The 23,979-nt window shown below is 45.6% G+C and overlaps 3 protein-coding genes across 3 annotated transcripts; 2 read left to right on the forward strand and 1 right to left on the reverse strand.

Moving 5' to 3' along the window:
* Positions 1 to 1,142: 1,142 nt before the first annotated feature.
* On the forward strand, positions 1,143 to 2,810 carry PtA15_4A486 (uncharacterized protein; the record flags this gene model as incomplete). Its single annotated transcript, XM_053168374.1, has 4 exons — positions 1,143 to 1,344; positions 1,415 to 1,485; positions 2,470 to 2,578; positions 2,653 to 2,810. The coding sequence occupies 4 exons, from the start codon at positions 1,143 to 1,145 to the stop codon at positions 2,808 to 2,810; spliced, it is 540 nt and encodes a 179-aa protein (XP_053019590.1).
* Positions 2,811 to 20,161: 17,351 nt separating this feature from the next.
* PtA15_4A487 (uncharacterized protein) lies at positions 20,162 to 22,253 on the reverse strand (the record flags this gene model as incomplete). The annotated part of the gene is made up of 5 exons (XM_053168375.1): positions 20,162 to 20,196; positions 20,296 to 20,685; positions 20,762 to 21,789; positions 21,866 to 22,059; positions 22,140 to 22,253. The coding sequence occupies 5 exons, from the start codon at positions 22,251 to 22,253 to the stop codon at positions 20,162 to 20,164; spliced, it is 1,761 nt and encodes a 586-aa protein (XP_053019591.1).
* Positions 22,254 to 22,786: 533 nt separating this feature from the next.
* PtA15_4A488 (uncharacterized protein) lies at positions 22,787 to 23,343 on the forward strand (the record flags this gene model as incomplete). Its single annotated transcript, XM_053168376.1, has 4 exons — positions 22,787 to 22,789; positions 22,866 to 23,038; positions 23,127 to 23,217; positions 23,296 to 23,343. The coding sequence occupies 4 exons, from the start codon at positions 22,787 to 22,789 to the stop codon at positions 23,341 to 23,343; spliced, it is 315 nt and encodes a 104-aa protein (XP_053019592.1).
* Positions 23,344 to 23,979: the final 636 nt, after the last annotated feature.

A 23,979-nucleotide genomic window follows, 5' to 3' on the forward strand; every position in this document is an offset into this window, starting at 1 on the left:
GGAGGTACTCCCCGGGTGTAGAGCATCTGCATCTGTGGCTAAGTTAGCCCGGATTAGGGCACTTAGTCCACCCCTGCATCCACATTGGCTTGGATCCTTGGGATCAACCTGAGCCAGAGCTCCATTTGAAGCTTGTGGGGTCTACATGTAGACACCACTAGTCCTCAGAATAAACACAAAATGCATATTCATCATGCTCCAAAGCATGAAATCTATGTGTTTAGGTTCCCAACACATAAAATACAGGCACCTATGAGCATCCTTACCGGTGCGGCTAGTTTGGCTCACAGCTAAAATTGGAAATTAGCTTAGCTAAGTTAGCGCGGCCGTTTCAACAACACCGGTCTCAGCTAAACCATTGAGCTATACTAGTAAGCTCGCCCAATCACACTCAACCGTACCAGTAGTGATCTTAGCTACTGCAAACCATGGACCGTGAACGCAAGTGATGCCGCCTTCTTGATGACCTGTTTGGATTTGAAACTGAGGACGAAGAAGATGAAATCGACTCACTAGAAGAATTTGATCTCAAAAGTGACAAAGAGGAGAACCCTAAGCCTGAAGTCCAACGCCGCCCAAACAAAGAGAGACGACATGCGGAAGGACACGCAAAGCTGATGAAGGATTACCTTTTTGGAAGATTCGACTTACAATGATAATGATTTTGTACGCCAATTTCCGACTCAGGAAGGAGCTTTTCCTGAAAATTGTCCAAGATGTGGAGTCAGCGTGCCCTTACTTTGTTCAGAAACCAGTATGTGCTTTGCTTTTTTCTTTCTAATCTGTCTAAATAGAAGGAACACTAACAAACTGCAATCCAATCTAGGACTGTACTGGCAAGCTTCCAAAAGATCACCTCTGCGCTTTGACAGCTAGCGTATGGATGCGCAATATATATGGATGCAACGGACAAATACTGTTGGCTAAGCTAAGCAACGGCGCAGTCCAAAGGCGTACTTAAGAGTTTAATGTGTTTTCAATATGACAGCATAGTATAGAACAGTTGTTAAATAATTACAGCCGTTAGCACATATCGTGGTATTTTAATCCGGTAGGTAAGCTTTTTTATCAAGATTGGATGCATCATGCGGCGCCGCTTGGTTACAAGAGTCGTATTGATATTTCAATTGTAATCAGTTATAATGGTCGAAAAAAGCGTGACTAGAGCGGTGGCTGCCAAGCGTGTCAATGCGGTAGCTAGAAGAGAAGAAGCTGTTGTAGCAGAATCGTTGACTCCAAGTATTCTTGTTGGAAATGATGATCCACAACGTGAGGCAGAGGCCAATTTGGACAATGAGTTTTTAACTCCAGACGGCAGTGATAGACTGACTAAAAGTGAGGCCGGTTCCTCATTCAAATTATTGAATATCACATAGAGATTTGCTTTGCAATTCTGATTTGTTATGGTTCCTAGCACCAGCAGGGCCAATGGATGTTTTGGATTTAGATGCGATTATATTGGTCCCGAAGTTGCCCAAATCTACCGTAGAGGCAATTTTGAACAGTACCAATGTACCCCCTCCGGCAGTTGTAGTATCAGAAGACATTGATTGAGAGAGAGCCCATATCTGGGAAAAGATAAAAGAAGCTCAACAGGCCGGCGATGATATCTTGGTCAAATATTTGATGAACACATCTAGGTTGACTGATTCAGCCAAAAGTAAACCATGTATCACGAGGACAGTTTCAGCCACTCCGGTGCTCTTGACAGTTGAACCTAGAATTTTCGCGAAATCGGTTAAGGCGGAAAAAGAATTGGGTCTAGTCCACGCGATAGGTGCGGTGTCTAGCCATCACAATGTGGGGTCTACTCCATTTTTTGATGAAAACATTAAGGCTTTAAGGGCACCCTTGCCTCTGACTATATTTAACAATGGTGAGATTTTTTATTTTTTGTCCTTCGAGGAATCGGTAATAGTTTTCCAAGTCTGATGAATAATTGGTTATCAGAATGGAAGAAGAGGGCCATTCACGCCCACATAAATATGAAAACTTCTAGAGCGGTTGAATCGGAGAAAGCCTACAAGGGCTTAGCGTATCCGTCCGAATGGACCCAGACCCATTCAGATTGGACCAACAATCATTGCAACTTCTATTTGACGCTGAGAGACGTATATGGCATGGAGTTCTTTGCCGCGAGATTGTTGGTACACAAAGAACACTGCAACGCGATAGCGGCGGGCGGTTACGGGTTTATGACGGCTCTCCGTTACGACATGGCCATTAGAATGACCGCGTTCGCTCACCGCATTGCATCAGAAGAAGGTTCCGCGATTCAGGACACATCAATCCAACAACAAACGCTCATAGGAGAACTCTACGTTACTGTGCAAACTTTCGGAGAAGCGGGTTGGAAAGAGAACCGTTACGCTCTGGGTCAAGAATACGCTCATGCGGATCCAGAGATAGGAGTCTTCGCGGGTTTGGCGCGAAATAAAGGTTGACCAGTTGTGTTTAGCAATTTCAAAGCCCCACACACTCCGGTATACGGAGCGCCTCAACATTACCAGCACACCTCCGGATACGCTTCAGAAGCAGTCCAATACCAAGGCTTCAAGAGACCTGGGCCTCAAGGGAGGTAACAAGGATTTTTCTCAGATTATAACAGATTCGCGCCAAACTATAATCCAAGCGGCTTCGCGGCATCACAAGGTGGGGATCCGAAGAGACGGTTACGAGGCTACCAAGGTTCCAACTTTGTGGAGGGATATGTCAACAAACGTCATGCCAAATCAACCTGTTACGGTCAACAAGGGGCAAACGCGCCCAATTACAACCCACAGGGCGGCTCAGGAAATCCCACCAAGTAGGTGGTCTTTCGAGATTTCCTCATTTCACCTTGTTTTTCTTTTGTCTTGATGTAACACCACAAAGTTTTTAGGCCCACAGGGTCACATCCCTGTTTAAAGAATCCCCCTTTTTTTGTCCAGTTTTCTTCTTCAGATTTTTTGTGCTGGTGCCCAGCCAATGCTGAACAGAATTGTTGTACGAGATTACACATATCTAACTGTTGCAATTACCTTTGTTTCTCTCTTTGCTTGTTGCTTGTGTTGCCAATGATTAGGGTGCATTGGCCTTTAACAGTCTCCTGCAAGATGGACGTGCCAGAATGGAGGAAAGCTTTGGGTAAAGCCGGTCTGTTGCCAGAACTGGAGGAAATATTGACAGGTTTTAAGTGCGGTTTTGACCAGGGCATACCATCTCACAAGATTGGGGATTTGCGCTGGTTCACCCCAGACAACCATAGTTTGGCTAAGGATGCAGAAGGAAAAATCCAGAAGTTGATTGCCTAAGAGGTGGCGGCGGATTGGATGTTCGGCCCTTTTTCACACAACAAGGTGTCAAAATTTTTTCCTTTCTTCAGGTCAAGCCCCCCTTGGTTCCGTCGTCAACGCAGACGGGAACATGAGACCAATAAATGATTTATCATTTCCGCGGCACAACACTGACACACCATCCATCAACTCCTTTGTCAACAAACACTACCAAGATGGATGAATTTGCAATGTCATATATTGATCAATATAGCGTATATTGATCAACTTTTTTTTATTCCTCTTGATACCTTTGTCTGTGTTCCATGTCTCCTTAATACTCTTCTATAATCTCTCTCCTTCCCCCTGTGTTAGCTTCAAGCCACAGGTATATTTTCTTTTATTTGCCTGATAACATTCATAAATTTCTACGTACACCATTCAATCCTTCATGAAAAAAAGACATTGCAAGTTTTAGGTAGGATTAATCCAGGAAGGCTGAGGGGTCTCAATTTTTTTTTTTTTTTTTTTTTGTACTTCAACAATTGATGTTATCAGAATTCTTCAAATCTACTTTTTTTCAAAAAAGGAAAAACATTGACCCCTGACCGCTCTGATGATATCATCCTGCATACAGTTTTAATTTGGTTGGTTGAACTTCCTGAAGATTTTGCACATCATACTTGAAGTGCTACATGCATAGAAGGCCTTTTTGAAATTAGTTTACCATGGTTTAGCATCTTTTCCTCAGGTTCTTTTTTTATCTACTTTTGTTATCAATCACAGATTAATGAGGAATATTTCAGCTTAAAATTTCATTGGAGAATTGTTCTGCATATAAAACCCAGAAATATTGTGTTTTGGGTCACATCCTTTATGCAGCAGCTACAATCTAATCAATTGCCAAATATCACTACTTTGGTAGTTTCTTGGTCTTTCTACCACTAGATCTCATCCCAGCATGGAATTCTTCCAAGATATTGTAACCAAAATTTTGACAAGCCCCCAAGGTTTCATTATCTACCTTTACTGACCAGAAAATCCGCCAAATGCAGCAACTACAGTATGATCAGTTCCCAAATATCACTATTTTTGGTAGTTTCTTGGTGTTTCTGCCACTATATCTCATCCTAGCGTGGGAATCCTCTTGCCAGATGGTTACAAAAATGTTTACACACCCCCAAAGATTCATTACGTACCTTTGCTGACCACAAAACCCCCAAATGTAGCAGCTACAGTCTGATCAGTTCCCAAATATCACTACTTTGGTAGTTTCTTCCAATTTCTGCCACTATATCTCATCCCAGAGTGGGAATACTTCTCCAAGACGGTGACAAAAATGTTGACAAGCGCCCAAATTTTCATTTTGTACCTTGACTGACCACGAAACCTCCAAATGTAGCAGCTACAGTCTGATCAGTTCCCAAATATCACTACTTTGGTAGTTTCTTGGTGTTTCTGCCACTATATCTCATCCCAGCATGGGAATCCTTCTGTCAGACGGTGACCAAAATTTTTACAAGCCCTCAAAGTGTCATTGTGTACCTTTAATGACCACAAAACCCCCAAATGTAGCAGCTACAGTCTGATCAGTTTCCAAATATCACTAATTTGGTAGTCTCTTTTTCCGCCACTATATCTCATCCCAGCGTGGGTATCCTTCTGCCATATGGTTACGAAAATCTTTAAAGATTCATTCAGTACCTTTACTGACCACAAAACCTCCAAATGTAGCAGCTATAGTCTGATCAGTTCCCAAATATCACTACTTTGGTAGTTTCTTGGTGCTTCTGCCACTATATCTCATCCCAGCGTGAGAATCCTTCTGCCATATGGTTACCAAATTGTTGACAGGCCCCGAAGATTCATCATCTACCTTTACTGACCACAAAACCTCCAAATGTAGCAGCTACAGTCTGATCAGTTCCCAAATATCACTACTTTGGTAGTTTCTTGGTGTTCCTGCCACTATATCTCTCCCCAGCGTGGGAATCCTTCTGCCAGACGGTGACCAAAATGTTAAAAAGCCCTCAAATTTTCATTATGTACCTTTACTGACCACAAAACCCCCAAATGTGGCAGCTAAAGTCTGATCAGTTCCCAAATATCACTCCTTTGGGGGTTTATGGGTGTTTCTACCACTATATCTGATCCCAGCGTGGGAATCCTTCTGTCAGATGGTGACCAAAATTTTGACAAGCCCCCAAAGTATCATTTTGTACCTTTACTGACCACAAAACCCCCAAATGTAGCAGCTACAGTCTGATAAGTTCCCAAATATCACTACTTTGGTAGTTTCTTGTGTTTCTGCCACTATATCTCATCCCAGCATGGGAATCCTGCTTCCAGGCAGTGACCAAAAATTGTACAAGCCCCCAAAGTTTCATCATGTACCTTGACTAACCACAAAACCTCCAAATGTAGCAGCTACAGTCTGATCAGTTCCCAAATAGTGTCAGCCTGTAGGTAACTAACCGTGTCTGAGAGGGTTGTTACTAGCAAGATGATGGTGTAAGATGCCAAGGATGGGCCAATGGGTTCGTGGTAAGACATGTAAAAGGTTTCACTCTATCAGTAATCTTGACTGAGAGGCTTGCTCAATTAAGGCGCATCCAGATCAACACAGGGTGTTAATAGGCATCCAAGGAATAACTCAACTTGGGTTCGTGGTTTTACCTACAGAAAGGTAAGGGTAATCAAGAGTTGATGTTATTCCTGAATTGAAAGATGGGTGAGAATGAAGGCACTGTTTAACTATGTATGTGTGAAACCTTGCTATAATAATATTCTGAGGGATAAACAGTCCTGGGGGGCGTGTTTATATAGAGGGGAAAAGAGCAGGAGGGAACATGAGGCCCTTGGAGGCGCTTCAGGACCAGGGGGGAACTGGAAGCGCTCAATGGAAGCAGATCCTCATGAGGATCAACATTGGAAATGATCAGGGCAGTGTAATGATCAGTACTGATCCTAGATCAGTAGCTGTGCACACTAGCTGATCATAACCAATCAGTGATTCCATTCAGTGCTCTTTGAATTGGATTACATCATGTATTGTTTATGTATTTATGTAAATGGGGACTGAGGCGTAACAGGGGATAAATGAGTGATACCTGTCTTGGGGTATTTCATGTGTACAGTAATATTACAATGTATTGTAATCTTACTGTTGCACGTAACTTAACTCTCATAACAACAGTAAATTATGGTAACTGTATTTAACTATGGTTATCTGTAATTTAATGTATAACAGGAGTACATTCTTAAGCTTGTATCTAATGATATACATATGTAATAAAGGTGTAAAAAGGAATGTACTATATGTAATGTGAACAATTACAGGTATTTGGTACGTGTAAGGTACTGTGGCATGTACTCTGTGGCTGAGGTAGTTTCTTGGTGTTTCTGCCACTTTATCTCATCCCAACGTGGGAATCCTTCTGCCATATGGTTATCAAAATGTTCACAGGCCCCCAAGAATTCATTTAGTACCTTTACTGACCACAAAACCTCCAAATATAGCAGCTATAGTCTGATCCGTTCCCAAATACCACTACTTTGGTAGTTTCTTGGTGTTTCTGCCACTATATCTCATCCCAGCGTGAGAATCCTATTGCCATATGGTGACCAAAATTTTAAAGAGCCCCCGAATATTTATGGTGTAACTTTACCAACCACAAAACCCCCAAATGTAGCAGCTACAGTCTGATCAGTTCCCAAATATCACTAATTTGATAGTTTCTTAGGGTTTCTGCCACTATATCTCATCCCAGCGTGGGAATCCTTCTGCCATATTGTTAAAAAAAATGTTTAGAGGCCCCCAAAGATTCATTATGTACCTTTACTGACCACAAAACATCCAAATGCAGCAGCTACAGTCTGATCAGTTCCCAAATATCACTACTTTGGTAGTTTCTTGGTGTTTCTGCCACTATATCTCATCCCAGGGTGGGAATCCTTCTACCATATGGTTACCAAAATGTTCAGAGGCCCCCAAAAATTCATTAAGTACCTTTACTGACCACAAAAATTCCAAATGAAGCAGCTACAGTCTGATCAGTTCGCAAATGTCACTCTTTTGGTAGTTTCTTGGTGTTTCTGCCACTATATCCCATCCCAGCGTGGGAATCCTTCTGCCATATGATTACCAAAATGTTGAAGAGCCCCCAAAGTTTGATTGTGTACCTTTACTGACCACAAAACCCCCAAATGTAGCAGCTACAGTCTGATCAGTTCCCAAATATCACTACTTTGGTAGTTTCTTGGTGTTTCTGCAACTACATCTCATCCCAGCATGAGAATACTTCTTTCATATGGTTATCACAATGTTCACAAGCCCAAATGTTTAATTATGTACCTTTACTGACTACAGAACCCCCAAATGTAGCAGCTACAGTCTGATCAGTTCCCAAATATCACTACTTTGGTAGTTTCTTGGTGTTTCTGCGACTACATCTCATCCCAGCATGAGAATACTTCTTCCATATGGTTATCACAATGTTCACAAGCCCAAAAGTTTAATTATGTACCTTTACTGACTACAGAACCCCCAAATGTAGCAGCTACAGTCTGATCAGTTGCCAAATATCACTACCTTGGTAGTTTCTTGGTGTTTCTGCTACTATATCTCATCCCAGGGTGGGAATCCTTCTACCATATGGTTACCAAAATTTACAGAGGCCCCCAAAAATTCATTAAGTACCTTTACTGACCACAAAACCTCCAAATGAAGCAGCTACAGTCTGATCAGTCCACAAATATCACTGCTTTGGTAGTTCCTTGGTGTTTATGACATTATATCTCATCCCAGTGTGGGAATCCATCTGCCATATGGTTGCAAAAATTTTCAGAGGTGGCAGAAGAATTCCCACGCTGGGATGAGATATAGTGGCAAGACACCCAGAAACTACCAAAGTAGTGATATTTGAAAACTGATCAGACTGTAGCTGCTATGTTTGGGGGTATTGTGGTCAGTAGAGGTTCATAATGAAACTTTGCAGGCTTGTAAACATTTTGGTAACCATATGGCAGAAGAATTCCCACAGTGGGATGAGATATAGTAGCAGAAACATCCAGAAACTGCTAAAGTAGTGATATTTGGAAACTGTTCAGACTGTATATAGCTGCTACATTTGTGGGTTTTGTGGTCAGCAAAGGTACATAATGGAAATTTGGCCCCTTTTAAATATTTGGTAACCATATGGCAGAAGAATACCCACGCTGGGATGAGATACAGTGGCAGAAACACACAGAAACTACCAAAGTAGTGATATTTGGAGACTGATCAGACTGTAGCTGCTACATTTGGGGGTTTTGTGGTCAGTAATGGTACATAATGGAGATTTGTCCCCTGTTAAACTTTGGTAACACTATGGCAGAAGAATTCCCACACTGTGATGAGATATAGTGGCAGAAACACCCAGAAACTGCCAAAGTAGTGATATTTGGAAACTGATCAGACTGTAGCTGCTACATTTGGGGGTTTTGTGGTCAGTAAAGGTACATAATGGAGATTTGTCCCCTTTTAAACATGTTGGTAACACTATGGCAGAAGAATTCTCACGCTGGGATGAGATATAGTGGCAAAAACACCCAGAAACTGCCAAAGTAGTGAGATTTGGAAACTGGTCAGACTACAGCTGCTACATTTGGGGGTTTTGTGGTCAGAAAAGGTACATAATGGAAGTCCGGCCGCTTGTGAAAATCTTGGTAACACTCTGGCAGAAGAATTCCCACGCTGGGATGAGATAAAGTGGCAGAAACACCCAGAAACTACCTAAGTAGTGATATTTGGAAACTGTATAATGAGAGAGGTCAAGGGTCAATGTTTGTCCTTTTTTGAAAAAAAGTAGATTTGGAGACTTCTGATAACATCAATTGTTGATGTAAAAACAAGAAAAAAAAAGGGAGTTGAAAAATCGACTCCCAAGAATTAATAAATCGACTCCCAAAAGTCGTTTACGTTGCGCGGACCGCCTCTGGACGTCCGTCCCCGGTCCGCGGGACCAAAGTTCGACCCGCGCGCATTTTGGGAGTCGGAAAATTAAGGGTGCGTACCATAGCGGAAAAAAAATAGATTCTCAAGCCAGTTTCAACCTTTTTTTGCGAGAATCTATTTTGAATCAGAATTGCGTACCATAGCACACAAATTCTGGGTAGATTCCAGAATTGATTCTCATCAAAAAACAAGCGTTTCCAGAAACAGGTGTCCCCCTATTTCTCCAGCTTCGAGAAACCATTTCTCTTCGCTGGGGACGGTGTGAACTCTACTCATCCCGGCCATTGGGACCCTCCAATTGCTGACCACTCACCCCGGCCATCAATTGGAGGGTATACATTCCACTCGATGACCGGGATGACTGGTCATACCCGCCACTCGAGGACATCTCATCCCGGCCATTGAGTGGAGTACACACCCTCCGATCAATGACTGGGATGACTGGTCAGACCCTCCATCCGATGACCACTCATCCCGGCCATCAGGTGGAGCACCCTCCGATTGATGATAACTCACCCTGGCCATCAATTGGAGGGTATACATACACTACACTCGATGACCGGGATGACTGGTCAAGTCCTCCACTCGATGACCGCCCATACCGGCCATCGGGTGGAGTACACCCTCCAATTGATGACCACTCATCCCGGTCATCAATTGGAAGGTGTGCGCTCCACTCAATGACCAGGATGACTGGTCATACCCTCCGCTCGATGACCTCTCATCCGGCCATCGGGTAGAGTACTTCCTCCAATTGATGACCGCTCATCCCAGTCATTGATTGGAGGGTGTACTCCACTCGATGACCGATTTTGACCGGTCATTGATTGGAGGGTATAGTCCACTCGGTGACCGAACACTGGTCATCGAGTGGAGCATAGCATACCCTCCAATCAACGACCAGTCAACATCGGTCATCCATTGGAGGGTATACATATTCCACTCAATGGCCGGTGTTGACCGGTCATCAAGCGGAGTATGTACACCCTCCAATCAATGACGGGTGTTGAACGGTCATTGAGAGGAGGGTGTACTCCACTCGATGATCTATCTTCCCGGTCATTGAGTGGAGTAGACTCCGATCGATGACCGGTTTTGAACGGTCATTGAGCGGAGTATGTATACCCTCAACTCGATGACCGGTGTTGAACGGTCATTGAGCGGAGTATGTATACCCTCCACTTGATGACCGGTCAACACCGGCCATTGAGTGGAATGTGTATACCCTCCAATGGATGACCGATGTTGACCGGTCGTTGATTGGAGGGTATGCTATGCTCCACTCAATGACCAGTGTTTGGTCACCGAGTGGAGTAGTTTGCTGGGAAGTGACATTGATGGGAGGGACTGCTGGGTTAATGTGTTGATGTACATAAATATGTACAAGAAACTGGTTCCTGTGGTACACCAATTTAGGTGAACCTGTTTCTCAGAAGTCAAAAAAAAAAAAATGGCAAAGTGCTTTTTTGATTCGCGCGGGAATCCATTCCAAAAAAACCCGAAACGTATGGTACGCACCCTAATTCTACTCTCCAGAATGGGAGTCGGAATTTTAATTTCACAAAAAATGACAGAAAATAAAGAAAAATTTATACCTCTGCACTGGGGCATCTAAAGCCCCCCAAAATTTTACAGCGGCCACAAAGCACTCTGAATAACACCTGATGAGCCTCACGGCATTGGCGCACCCCAGGAAAGGGGTGTGCTACTGTGGGTCTAATTTGGCGGATTTCCTACTAAGGAAATCCGCCAAAGCCTTTGCCACAGTGCCCCAAAGTGCACCAAACTTTTGGATCATGAAATAAAATACTCTGTAACCAAACGTTAAGCTGCAAGACAGTAACACACCAGCATAAAATAATTTTGAGGCAGCAGGGGCTTTTGGTTATATCTGCTACTAATTGCCTCCGCGACAGAAAATAGTGCCTCCGCAACAGTTGATAGCGCCTCAGTTAATAGTGCCTCTACCACTGTTAATAGTGCCTCCGCCACAGTTATGTTGCGGAAGCATTATTAACTGTGGCGGACGCACTATTGATTGTGCCGGGCACAAACTTCGAAAGAGGCACTATTAACTGTGGCGGATGCACTATTAACTATGGAGGAGGCACTATTAACTGTGGCGGAGGCACTATTAACTGTGGCGGAGGCACTATTAACTGTGGCAGAGGCACTATTAAATGTGGCGGGGCACTATTAACTCTTGCAGAGGCGCTATCAACTGTTGCGGAGGCACTATTATCTGTTGCGGAGGTAATTAGTAGCAGATTATATAACCAAAAGCCCCTGCTGCCTCAAAATTATTTTATGCTGGTGTGTTACTGTCTTGCAGCTAACCATTTGGTTACAGAGTATTTTATTTCATGATCCAAAAGTTTGGTGCACTTTGGGCAACGGTGGGAAGCTAACGCTACAGTAACGCGTAAAGTAGCGTTAAAGTAGCAATTTTGGGACCGTTACCACTGTTGTTGGCAGTAATGGATTGTAGTTACGGTATCCTCGCATGATGTACTTCTTTTTTAGCTGGAAGCTACGATATCTGGTAAGGTAACAGGTTGTTTATTTCTGTGGTTATGATATCCCACATGTCAAGCGTTATCTGTTACAAGTAACAGAGACAAGTTATGGAAAGAAGCATGAAAACAAAACATTTCCAATTGAAATTGAGCCTATTTAAATAGAGTTTATGCTTGGGACGGTGCGGTGTCAGGGGCACCAGACTTCTTCTTTTTCTTGATGGGTTTGCTCCCGGATCCGTTCTTCTTTCCTGATGGCTTCCTAAAGGTAGATATTGCGGCCTTAATTGGTTTCTTTGTCCCCTTTGGCTTTCCTTTGGTTTGCGGCAAATTTGATTGACCAGAATCCAAAGAAGAAACAGCCCGGCACTTTTGAGTGGGAGGCCTGTTCATTCTAATGCAAGAATCCAACAATGGTTTCACCATGTTAGGTGGAGCAACAATTGAGGAGGCACGGCTGGAACAGAAAAGCTGGGACTGTTGAGAGTGATCTGTGTTGTATCCCTCTTCTTCAAGTACTTGGTTTTGCGATGCTGGCGACATTTTTAGGTGAGTATTCTATTTAGATTAATCAGACTTGAAGGTTTGAGGGTCTTGAAAAGGATCAATAAAGCTGGTGTATGTTTACTTCGTGGAACAAAGAGGGTGGCATTCAGTGAAACTGCTTGCTCAGTTCCTGTCTCGCGGTGAAAATTCTGATGTACAGACATCAAAGAACATTTGTATCAGAATTGTAGTTGTAGCAGCCCCAGCCCAAAGTGGGCCCACTTTGGGCTTTTTCACCCCTGCATAAAGCTATTTTGCGTTATCCAGGGTGACAATCAAGCTACGATATCCTTTGCCGGGCAAAAAAAAAACAACCAGGCTTGTTACGCTACTTCAGAGCACAAAATATGTCCGTTACTGTTAGCGGTAACGACACCAGAGGGTAACGCGGGGTCTTTACATTACTAATATCTGCCAGATATCGTAGAGTAAAGTAACTGCCCACCATTGCTTTGGGGCACTGTGGCAAAGGCTTTGGCGGATTTCCTTAGTAGGAAATCCGCCAAATTAGACCCACAGTAGCACACCCCTTTCCTGGGGTTTAAGACTGCCAAGAATTTCACCATGTGTCATTCAGAGGCTATTATGCCCACTGTAAAATTTTGGGGGGCTCTGGGGCACTGTAGCTAAGGCTTTGGCGGATTTCCTACTAAGGAAATCCGCCAAATTAGACCCACAGTGGCACACCCCTTTCCTGGGGTGCGCCAATGCCGTGAGGCTCATCAGGTGTTATTCAGAGTGCTTTGTGGCCGCTGTAAAATTTTGGGGGGCTTTAGATGCCCCAGTGCAGAGGTATAAATTTTTCTTTATTTTCTGTCATTTTTTGTGAAATTAAAATTCCGACTCCCATTCTGGAAAGTAGAATTAATTTTCCGACTCCCAAAATGCGCGCGGGTCGAACTTTGGTCCCGCGGACCGGGGACGGACGTCCAGAGGCGGTCCGCGCGACGTAAACGACTTTTGGGAGTCAATTAATTAATTCATGGGAGTCAATTTTTCAACTCCCAAAAAAAATTGAGACCCCTCAGCTACCCTGGATTAATCCTAAAACTTGCATTTTCAGGAAGAATTGAATGGTGTATGTAGAAATTCATGAATTTTATCAGGCAAAAAAAAAAAAAAAAATCCTGTGGCTTGAAGCTAACACAGGGGGAAGGAGAGAGATTATAGAAGAGTATTAAGGAGACATGGAAGACAGGCAAAGGTATCAACAGGAATAATAATAAAAAAAAAGATCAATATAATTGATCAATATACGCTATATTATTGATCAATATACAACATCGCAAATTCATCCATCTTGGTAGTGAAAGAAATGTTTAAAACGACTTGGGACAACTTCAAGGCGGTCGCGGCCTTCTTTAAGACAAACTCAGGCCCGTTTCACCTAGCCATTTTTGGCTGGGAAAAGGCCTATTGGCAAATCCCAACGGACCCAGCTCAGTGGCCGTTCCTGATGGTAAAGGATCTAAAAGGAGACTTGTACTTGGATACCCGGATCACGTTTGGTGGGGACGACGGATGTGGGTCTTTTGGCAAACCCGCTGACGCCTGGAAGAGGCTCATGGAATCAGAATTTGAGGTGGTCAAGACCTTCCGCTGGGTGGACGACAACCTCTTTGTCAAGCATCCGGATTCCCCGTGCACCATCTCAGACGTGGTGTCCCGATCCTTAGCGCTTGGGGTTGCGACGAACAAAGACAAATGCTCTGACTTTGCGGCGGAGCAGAAGTACATTGGTTTTATTTGGAATGGCGCCGATAGCACGTTTTGCCTGCCAGAGGCCAAGCTTGCGGAGCGCATCTTGCAAATAGGGGTGTTCCTCATCCCAAAGGCCAGTTTCCGGTTCAACAAGGTTGAGGTGCTGGCCGGTTGTTTGAATCATGTCTCTTTTGTCCTCCCACAGCTACGGTGTTACCTGAGAGGTTTGTACCGTTGGATGAATCAGTGGAAACAATTCTGGGCCACAAGGACCCTACCCCTGGACGTGAATACAGACCTGTGTTTCTGGCTGAAGACACTAACAAACTTCACCCACACAAGACTTGTCCTGGTTCCCAAAGAAGTCAAGATCAGCTGGGTGGGCAACGCCTCCACGAGTTTTGGCATAGGAGTTATCGTCGGTAGCCGTTGGTGCCAACTGTGTTTCAAGGAGGGCTGGGAGGGGCCCAAACCTCACAGGACAATTGCCTGGGCAGAAACCGTTGCCATCCGCATCGGCATCCTAATGCTTCAAGAATTCAGCTGGGTCGTCCAAGGTTCAAATTTCGTCGTTTGGACCGACAATACCACCACAGAGAGTGTCTTAGTGGCTCGCAAGTCACGGGACACCCATGTGAACAAGGAGTGGAAGATCATCAAAGCCCTCCTTGTGGAGGTGCAGCTAGATGTGACGTCAAAACGGGTCGTCTCCAAGGAGAACGCCGCGGACGGTCTGTCTTGCGGCAGCCAAAACGGGCACCATGTTTTGAATAGGGTCTGGTTCTGCATCCCAGACAATCTATCCCCACTTCTGTTCCACGCCTGATGGCGTCTAGCTGTAGCGCACGGTGTGGTTTGTTTTTGGCGGTAATTTATCTTCTCCACAAATGTTCCCAACGGGTCGCGCCACGGAACGCACTCCCGACAGGGCTAGCCGTTTAGGCCATTGTAATTCACACTAGTGGAAGAAGAGCTACAATTCACTCTGTTCTCTTGCATGGTTCCAGCTGAAGAACCTCCCCTAGGCCTTTGGGCATAAGGACCTTCTATGTACGCGTTGGCTCGGTGCACCCACCTGGTAGGCACTGTTTCAGAGTGAGGAGACCAGGGAGGAAGGGTTTTTAGAGTAAAAATGCTTTTGTATTGTTTCTGCGGTTTTGCCTCTGGGTTTTGCTGAAAGTGTTGGGGGTTCACGTGCGGCTCAGGCTCTCCCAAAAATCCTGAGTTTGTGGGCTGGCACCTGAACCCCTCACTTTCTGGTGTTTGCAGGGAAAAGAAACAAACAAAGCTTCCTTTCTCTTCCCTGGTTGAGGGCAGTAAAGGGATCCCCCTTCACTTCCTCTCCTCCCGCACTTGCTGCGGGGAGCTGCAACGCTGCATCCCGCAGCAAGTACCAGGTGAGAAGCGACAGCCAGAGTGGATGCAAAGGACAAATACTGTTGGCTCAGCTAAACAACTGCGCGCAGGTGCTTGATTGAGTTCACCAGTACAATCAACCGTCTTTATAGCCAAGAATACCTTTGTAGGCCCAATCGCGAAGACTTGATAAGGCTCCTTGATGTGAATAATGAGCGCGGCTTTCCTGGCTGCATTGGCAGCTTGGACTGCATGCACTGGGCATGGAAAAACTGCCCAAGTGCAACGGCTGGTCAGTATAAAGGAAAAGAGAAGAAACCAACTGTTGTATTAGAAGCTGTTGCCGATCAACGCTTATGGATTCGGCAGGTCTTCTTTGGAACCGCTGGGTTGCTGAATGATATCAATTTCCTCCAACAATTGCCAATCTTTGACGAGCAAATTTCAGGGACTGGATGGGATGCAACATTTGAAGTTTGCGGTTGAAAATACAAACACACTTATTACCTCACTGACGGCATCTACCTGGATTGGTCAACACTTGTCAAAACCAAAGGAATCGCTCAAGACCCTCCCTCCCTGCACTTCAAAAAGCTGCAAGAGGCCTTCCAAAAAGATATTGAAAGAGTGTTTGGGGTCTTACAAGCACGCTGGGGTATCATCACAGTACCCTCTCGCATATGGAATCCTCACTTGATGACTTCAATTATGAGGACTTGTGTTATCCCCCACAACATGATTGTGGAGGACCATGAGCGCGATTCAACCAATACATTCAAACTACCTTGCTTGGTCAGTCTGGTTCAACCGCGAACCAATCCATATTTGTTCACCAAACAGCAAATCCGTACTGTTGAACTCAGATCAGGCTTGCAACATCAAAGACTTACCAACGATTTGATTGATCTTAACTGGGCGCGCTATGGGGCAAGGAACAGGGATTGAGAGGAATAATTCTGATGTTTTTTCTTCTATATATTCAAAAAAATGAAATAAGAAATACAATACAACTAAGATTTCTTCTACACTTTCAATCTTGTTTGCAATTGAGTCCAAGAGACATAAAGACCAACCGGAAAGAAATTTTTATTTTTGTTTATTTCTTTTTCAAGAAAACAGATGCATGTTTTTTTGTGTGAAAAAGATTTCTTGAGAGAGAACATTTTGAGAGAATCACAAGGTTTTCTTGAAAGTTTATTTCTTTGTGGAAAAAAAGAAGATATACAATTTTTGAGGGAGTCACAGGAGTTGCAGAGGATATTGATATCAGCATGAGATTTTTAAAGATAACCAAGTTTTGGATCAATGTCAATATCAATGTGGCCCTCTACATCCGAGTTGTTTGAGTTGGAGGCCTCTTCTTCATCAGACTCCTCCTGTTGATCAGTAGACGCCTCGTGTTGACCACTCCCAAGGATTCAGAGAATTTGTTTGCCGAAGATCCCAACCGCTTGTTTTCCTTAGCCTCTTGGGCTGCTAATTCTTTTCTTGCCTCAAGTTGATTGCGCATGTCCTGCAAAATCATCTCCTTTTGGAGTCGCAGGAATTCTTGGGAGGCCTTGTCCGGTAAGTTGTTGCATGATGTCCTTTGACATTATCTCCATGTTTGTCTGGCTGACTTCAGCTTTTGCAACCGCTTGTTGAATTTTGTTTATTTTTTTCATTGCAAGTGTTTGGTCACGGTAGTCACTTGAGCAGTTTGATAATATCAAAATCTTTTTTGCATTATAATGATCTTGCTTCATGGCTTGTTTGGCAGCATGAATACCTGGAGGACGCTTGCAAGAACCTTCGGAGACCATTTGGGATGCTGAGGGTGATTGAGACGTGATTGGAAAAGTGTTGGCTGGAGTTCCGGGTGTAGATGGATTTGGAGCTGAGATTGTTGCACCCAAATCTTGAGGGTTTTGATTTTTGAAGAGGTTTATCCACTTTGGCAAGTCCTTGATAACCAACCAATATCGCTCAAAAGAGAATTGTTTTCCTTCTTGTTCATAGTAAGCCTTCTTGGCATCAGGAAGGAGATCCGTTGAGACAGAGCCAGACGGTTGGTTTTTTTCAAGCTTGCGATATATTGCAGAGAATTTTAATGAATCTTTCTGAATGTGTTGGCCCCAACTGCATGCAAGGACACAAAAAAGGTCAGACAAAAATTGGAAAAACAAAAAGAAAAATCACAAACCGGTTCTTGCAGTGGTTCCAATCTCTTTCAACAGCACCATAGGCATTGAAATCCTTGGCAATACACTTCCAAAAATCTTCTTTCTTTTGGCCAGTGGATTGGATGGTGTCCTCCAATATTTTCATCCAGCTCTTTGCAAGCTGTTCATCATCTGGGGGGAGCAAGTTTGGGCCTTATTTGGGTGGCATTGTTCTGATGGGATGGTATGGCGGTATTGATGGGATGATGTGGGGGTATTGATTGGATGGAAGCCAAGGTGTGCAGATAGCTGTATGTAGCTATTGTGGATTTAGCTAAGAATTCAGGTCGTGACTAACCGTTGTGGTGGCCAGATGGGTACAGGGCCTCAAGATCATCAAAATCCAGAATTCATCAAGATCAGACATCTCAACAGCCAGACTTTTTCAGCCTCAAGATTCTCATCAAGCCCCTCATTCTCAATATCCTTCAAGATCCCTTCCCCCTTCTTTCTCTTTATGCTCTTTTTCATGTTTCTTGGTCCTAACACATGAGTCATGTGGTTTTCTTTCATCTTGTTTGTTTTATTTCTTCTCTTCTGTTGGTTGTTGTTGTGTTGTGTTTTCTTTTCTCTCCTTGTGGTGTTGTTTTGTATTTAGGGATGTGATGACATGTCCTGTGACATGTCATTCCCCAGAGTCCAAGTTCAAGTTTGAACTTGGAGGATGGGACGGCATGGGACTTGCTCTTATCCACAAGATTTTCCATCAATTTTTGATCCGCTGGCAGTAACCTCAGCACTATTCCTGATCCTTTATCCCTGATCCTGATCCCTCATCATCATCTGATCCTCAACAAACCAACCACCGCAGACGGTATTCCATCCCCGTTTTCTCTCAGAAATCCCCCCCCCCCCCAACGCTATCACTTTCCAATCCTCATCCCATTTGCTGGACCACCACAAGGGCAGCCTCAACAGCACCCATCCCCTCGATGCTCTGCCTATTGCCTGGCACGGTAGGAGTTCCACACCGTCACTAGATTTAGTGATGGTTAGCTGAAATTGGAGCTTCCCACTAATTTAGTTTGGGCTTAGCTACGCCTTGTGTGGTTGAGATCTGCGGCTAAACTAGCTAGCTGCAAGCTAAACTAGTCATTGGTAAGGATGTTCTAAACACATAATCTCTGACAGCCTTGGACCTGAAAATCTGCACCAATGCGGGCGGCCACTCAGATTAGCTTGTTCCAAGCATAATCCAAGCTAGTTAGTCCATACTAACTTAGCCACCAATGCTGACACTCTTAGTTTGACCCTGCATCCACATTGGGTTGGATCAACCGGGGATCAACTTGACCTGGAGCTCTGTTTGGAGCTAGTGGGGTCTAAATGTAGAACCCACTAATCCTGGGACTAATCTCAAATTGAACATTAATCATGCTTGTGAGCATGAACTTTATGTGTTTAGGTGCCAAACACATAACATATAGGCACCTAGGGTACTTTTTTTGATTTTGCCAATGACCGGTTTGAAATTTATAACGGTCATGGAGAGGACTCAAGCCTCTCAATGACCAGTGTGGTGATGTAAGTTGCCCACCGGTGTCAAAGTGACCAGGGGGTGCAAGGAGTCCTGGAGTTTGGTGACTGCAGTTCCACAAGGCTGGCGCGGAGCGGCACAGTGCAGAGGATGTTCTTTGAGGCGGAGTGCGGAGAAATTGTACACAACTTGGCAGCAGAGCTGGGCTCAACTTAAGCAGGTCAGCGCAGACTGGCTAGTAGCATCAGTGACTGGGGGAAGCCATGACAGCCAAAGCGGGCAACATCAGTGGGCCTAGCTGGGGCAGAGCCGTTATGTGGGATCCTGGCATTGTAGGCTAGATAGGGGCAGGGAAGCTATGGCAAGAGGAGTCCAACGGTGGGCAATGACGTGTGGCAAAGTTGACAGGAGATCCGCGTGAGAGCAGAATGGACAGATGATGTGCGTGGTTGTGGGAGTGTGGCTTGGCAGATTGCGTGCTTGAGAGGTGGGCGGAGGAGGATGGTTTCTTTTCTCTCATGTTTTTCCTTTTCTATGGAGGGGGGAGGGAGTTCCCCCCCCCCCCCCCCCCCCCAGGACTTGTACAGCTCTTGTCACTCATGGCTCGCTCCATCTGGCCAATGTGTGATGTGTAATAGCAGATAGAAAGAAAAATGGGGGTTGGCCGGGCCTTTAAGGCTTGGCAGCTTCACCAGAATCACTTGGGGGCAAGCCTCTTTGTTACTCTACACTCAGGCTTGGTCCAGCTCGCAGCCTTTCCCACACTAAGATGCTAGCTTTGTGATGGCCCCCTGCATCCTGTGGTTTTGACTCAGCATGAGGTATTTGTTAAATCACGTCGAGGCAGCTTACCCGCGAGCAGAATTAAGCAAAGCGACAGCACAGTTTGGCCTCATCCATTGTCTTAATCGACTCTTGATAATGGTCTCTTTCCTATTATCTTCTGTCTTTCATTCCAATGTGGGCAATTTTTAGGCGGACAAGGTGCAGCCAAGGAAGCACAAGAGATGGTAGACAACTGTTTTTGCAGTGATTGGTAGTTGGTATATACACTGTGCGTTACGTCAAATCAAGAGGGGGATTGAGTGGTGATTTTATTATGAACGTTATTGTCGTTAGAAGCCCATTCCTCCTCCCATTCCACCCATACCTAGCAATCGAAGTTCGGAAGCGGAGATACACGATCAGTAGGTTGGACACGCGAAACGCAGAGAGGGCAAGTGGAAATGCAAAAAAAGGGTCTACTAACCTCCGCCCATACCACCCATCGGTGAAGCGGCCTTCTCTTCTGGGGCGTCGACAACACATGCTTCGCTGGTGGTCAACAGACTGGCGACACCAGCAGCATCGTTTAGGGCGGTCTTGACGACCTTGAGTGGGTCGATGATTCCGCTGGCTACGAGGTCCTTGTACTCGCTCATGGCGGCGTCATATCCCCAGTGGAATTGCCCGTCGCCACTGTAGTGTTCGAGAACCTTTCCGACGACCAGGGATGATTCTTCACCGGCGTTCTCGACAATCGTCCGGGTTGGCTTCTGGATGGCGGATTTGATGATCGAGACACCCAATTGCTGGTCGAAGTTGGCCAACTTGAGCCCGTCCAACGCTTTGCTCGCTTTCAGCAAGGCAGTACCACCACCTAGCGTACATGACAAGAAAAGACGATCAGTGCCTAGAGATAAAAGTGTGAATCTGAAGCGGGAATGACAACTAACCTGGAACAATTCCTTCCTCTACAGCAGCTCGAGTAGCGTTCAGGGCGTCATCAAATCGGTCCTTCTTTTCCCCGACCTCAACCTCGCTGTGTCCTCCGACCTTGATAACCGCCACGCCGCCACTCAATTTTGCCAATCGCTCCTGTAGCTTCGTCTTGTCGTAGTCAGATGTGCTGGGGTCGGTGATGGCAGCTCGGATCTGTTCACATCGGTTGGAGATCATGTCCTTCTGGCCTTCACCGTTGAGCAGGATTGTGTCGTCCTTGGTGATCGAGACGGAGCCGGTCGAACCAAGCAGGTCAGGGGTTGCCTTTTCGAGCTTGATATCCAGTTCATCATTGAAGCAAGTTCCGCCGGTAAGGATGGCAAGATCGCCGAGAATGGATTTACGGTTGTCACCGAATCCGGGAGCCTTGACAGCAGCAACTTGGAGCTGTCCACGAAGCTTGTTCAGAATGCAAGCCGCTAGGGCTTCTCCGTCCAGGTCTTCGGCAATGATCAACAAAGGTCGGCGTTGGGTAGCAGCGGCCTCGAGGGATGGTAGGATGTCCTGAAGGGCTGAGATCTTCTTCTCAGATAGGAGGATAAGAGGTTTTTCAAGCTCGGCCTTCTGGGTCTTGATGTCGGTGATGAAGTAGGGGGAGATGTAACCCCGGTCGAAGCGCATGCCTTCGGTGACCTCGATTTCATCTTCGATCGTCTTTCCCTCCTTGACGGTGATCACACCTTCCTTTCCGACTTTTTCCATGGCGGTCGATATCAGTTGACCGATGTGGGCATCGCCGTTAGCTGAAATGGTGGCCACTTGAGCAATCTCCTTGGAAGTCGTGATCTCTCGTTTGTTCTGGTCGAGAAACTTGATGACTTCATCTACGGCGGCTTGGGATCCTCGACGAAGGTCCATTGGGTTACAACCAGCTGCGACGTTTTTAACACCTTCCGAGTAGATTGCTCGAGCCAAGACCGTAGCGGTAGTGGTACCATCCCCAGCGATTTCATTTGTCTTGTTGGCCACATCCTGAACTAATCTGATTTTCCAAAGGTCGTACATTTGAAGTGAGCAACAGAGGCTCGGGCTTATGTGAAGAAAGTACGGTTACTTACCGAGCACCGAGGTTTTCGAATTTGTCCTTGAGGGTGATGCTTTTTGCCACAGTTACACCGTCCTTGGTAATTTTCGGTCCTCCGAAAGACTGTTCAATGATTACGTTTCGACCCTTGGGGCCCAGAGTAACTGAGACAGCCTTAGCCAGGATGTCTACGCCGGCAAGCATGGCTGCACGGCCATCGTTTGAGAACTGTGATTTCAAAGCGGCATAGACGTGGTTAGCAAATTGGGAAGGAATAAGGCAAGTGATGGAGGACGGATGAAACTTGCTTTGATTTCTTTGTAACTAGCATATCGTTTCTGACCGGCCACTAGGGAAGTTCGCTGAGATTGGTTACGAAGCGAGGGGAGGCCGGACGAGGAAGCGAGACGCGATCTGAGCATGTTGGTGGGATTGAGGGTGGTAAGAATTGGGTAAATGGGATACAAAAGTTCTACAGCGGGGTGTACAGTCGGCGAGGGCACTGGTGGACAGTTTTCCTGAAGTCGACGGCACCGGGGGGAATCCAAAAAATAGTCCGCTTGTGTGCATCTTGCATACCATCCATATTGCATACCAAACCCCGGGCCGAAAGCTGCTGTCTTTTTCGAGATCCCTCCAGAACCCTGGACGGCCGATCGACCCCGAGGGAGGGGGTGCATGCTGCGGGCTGCGCTCGCCTGGATATGCATACGGTGGCTCAGGATGAATAGCAGACCCACCTTGGCTGTCGACTTCCGCTCCAACATTCCAGAAAACTCCGCCAAGGAATCCAGCACCTTCAAGCACCGCCAGGTCAGTCCATCGCCCAAACTCTTCTTGTGACGCCCGGCCCGAAGGCTTGTCGAACTGACTTGAATACGCGGCCCTCAACTCATCACTCGATTCTCAATCACCATCCACGCCGGCCTCTTTCATCAACCCTGCACCAGTCAAAATGGTTAGTTTTGCTGATAGCCGCGAAAAGTAGTTAACCGTATCCCTGCTGACTGGCTCGCACTCGTTATCATCTTCAGTCTATCAGCCTTCGATCAATTTCGTCCCTGAAACCAACGCTCGACCGGATTCTGGTCCAACGTGTCAAAGCGGAGACCAAGACCGCATCAGGCATTTTCTTACCTTCATCCGTCACAGAGAAGCAGGTACCCGAAGCCACGGTCCTGGCCGTAGGTCCAGGAGGGCGTGATCGGTCGGTCTCCCAGAAATAGTCAAGCGAGTTTCCGATTTCACGAGCCTGATGCTGAGTTCTTTTTATGCATTCTGTCGGTCCCTTTCAGTGACGGAAAACTTATCCCAATGGAATTCAAAACCGGAGATAAGGTCCTCCTGCCAAGCTACGGCGGCCAATCCATCAAGGTTGGGGATGAGGTTAGTTCGCCCAACCGGTTTGGAATTTCTCATGCACCGCTCCCATTGATTAATTCTATGTTTTACTTCCCTCCGAAGGAATACCATCTGTTCCGTGACGCCGAAATCCTAGCAAAATTTACATAGATCATGGCAACCAGGGAACCCGCGGCAGCCAGCGCCGGGTGTTTCCTGAGGACTCGGAAACCTCGGCGACAACCTCGCCAAGGATTCATCCCTTGAACCATTCAAACTAAAAAAATACAAAATCGGCATATACCTTCAGCTTACTTACGAACTTGCATGAGCATGCACCTGCACCTGAACATTTTGAGAACTAAGATCTGACAGAGGCTTTCACAGCACCTGAGAGTTGAGACATACACATGAACTGTGCCGGCCCACGGGAAACTGAATAGGACAAGAGACCAATACGAACGAAGTTCATTTGAAGAATATGTTAAATTTTGAGTCAAGACGAGGCGGCAGTTAGTCGAATCGACATTGCCAGGTCTCAAATTGTGCCAATTTAAGAGACAGATGTGGGGTACAAAAGAGAGAAATGTGATACTCCTGTGGTGGGCCTGACCGTCGTAATGAGGTGTAGGACAGCACTTCAAGCTCTTGAAAATAGCCTACAGACTGACAACTCATTTAGTCATTCCTTTGATTTTTTGTTGACACCAAAGTCTTTCTAGGTGAGGACAGAGTTGTTACAATGAGCTATCATGAACCTCCATTAATTAAGAACAATCGCGCCTTTGGTGTAAAACGGAGGGTTCT

This window comes from Puccinia triticina, chromosome 4A (genome assembly GCF_026914185.1).
Source record: "Puccinia triticina chromosome 4A, complete sequence".
Taxonomy (NCBI): domain Eukaryota; kingdom Fungi; phylum Basidiomycota; class Pucciniomycetes; order Pucciniales; family Pucciniaceae; genus Puccinia; species Puccinia triticina.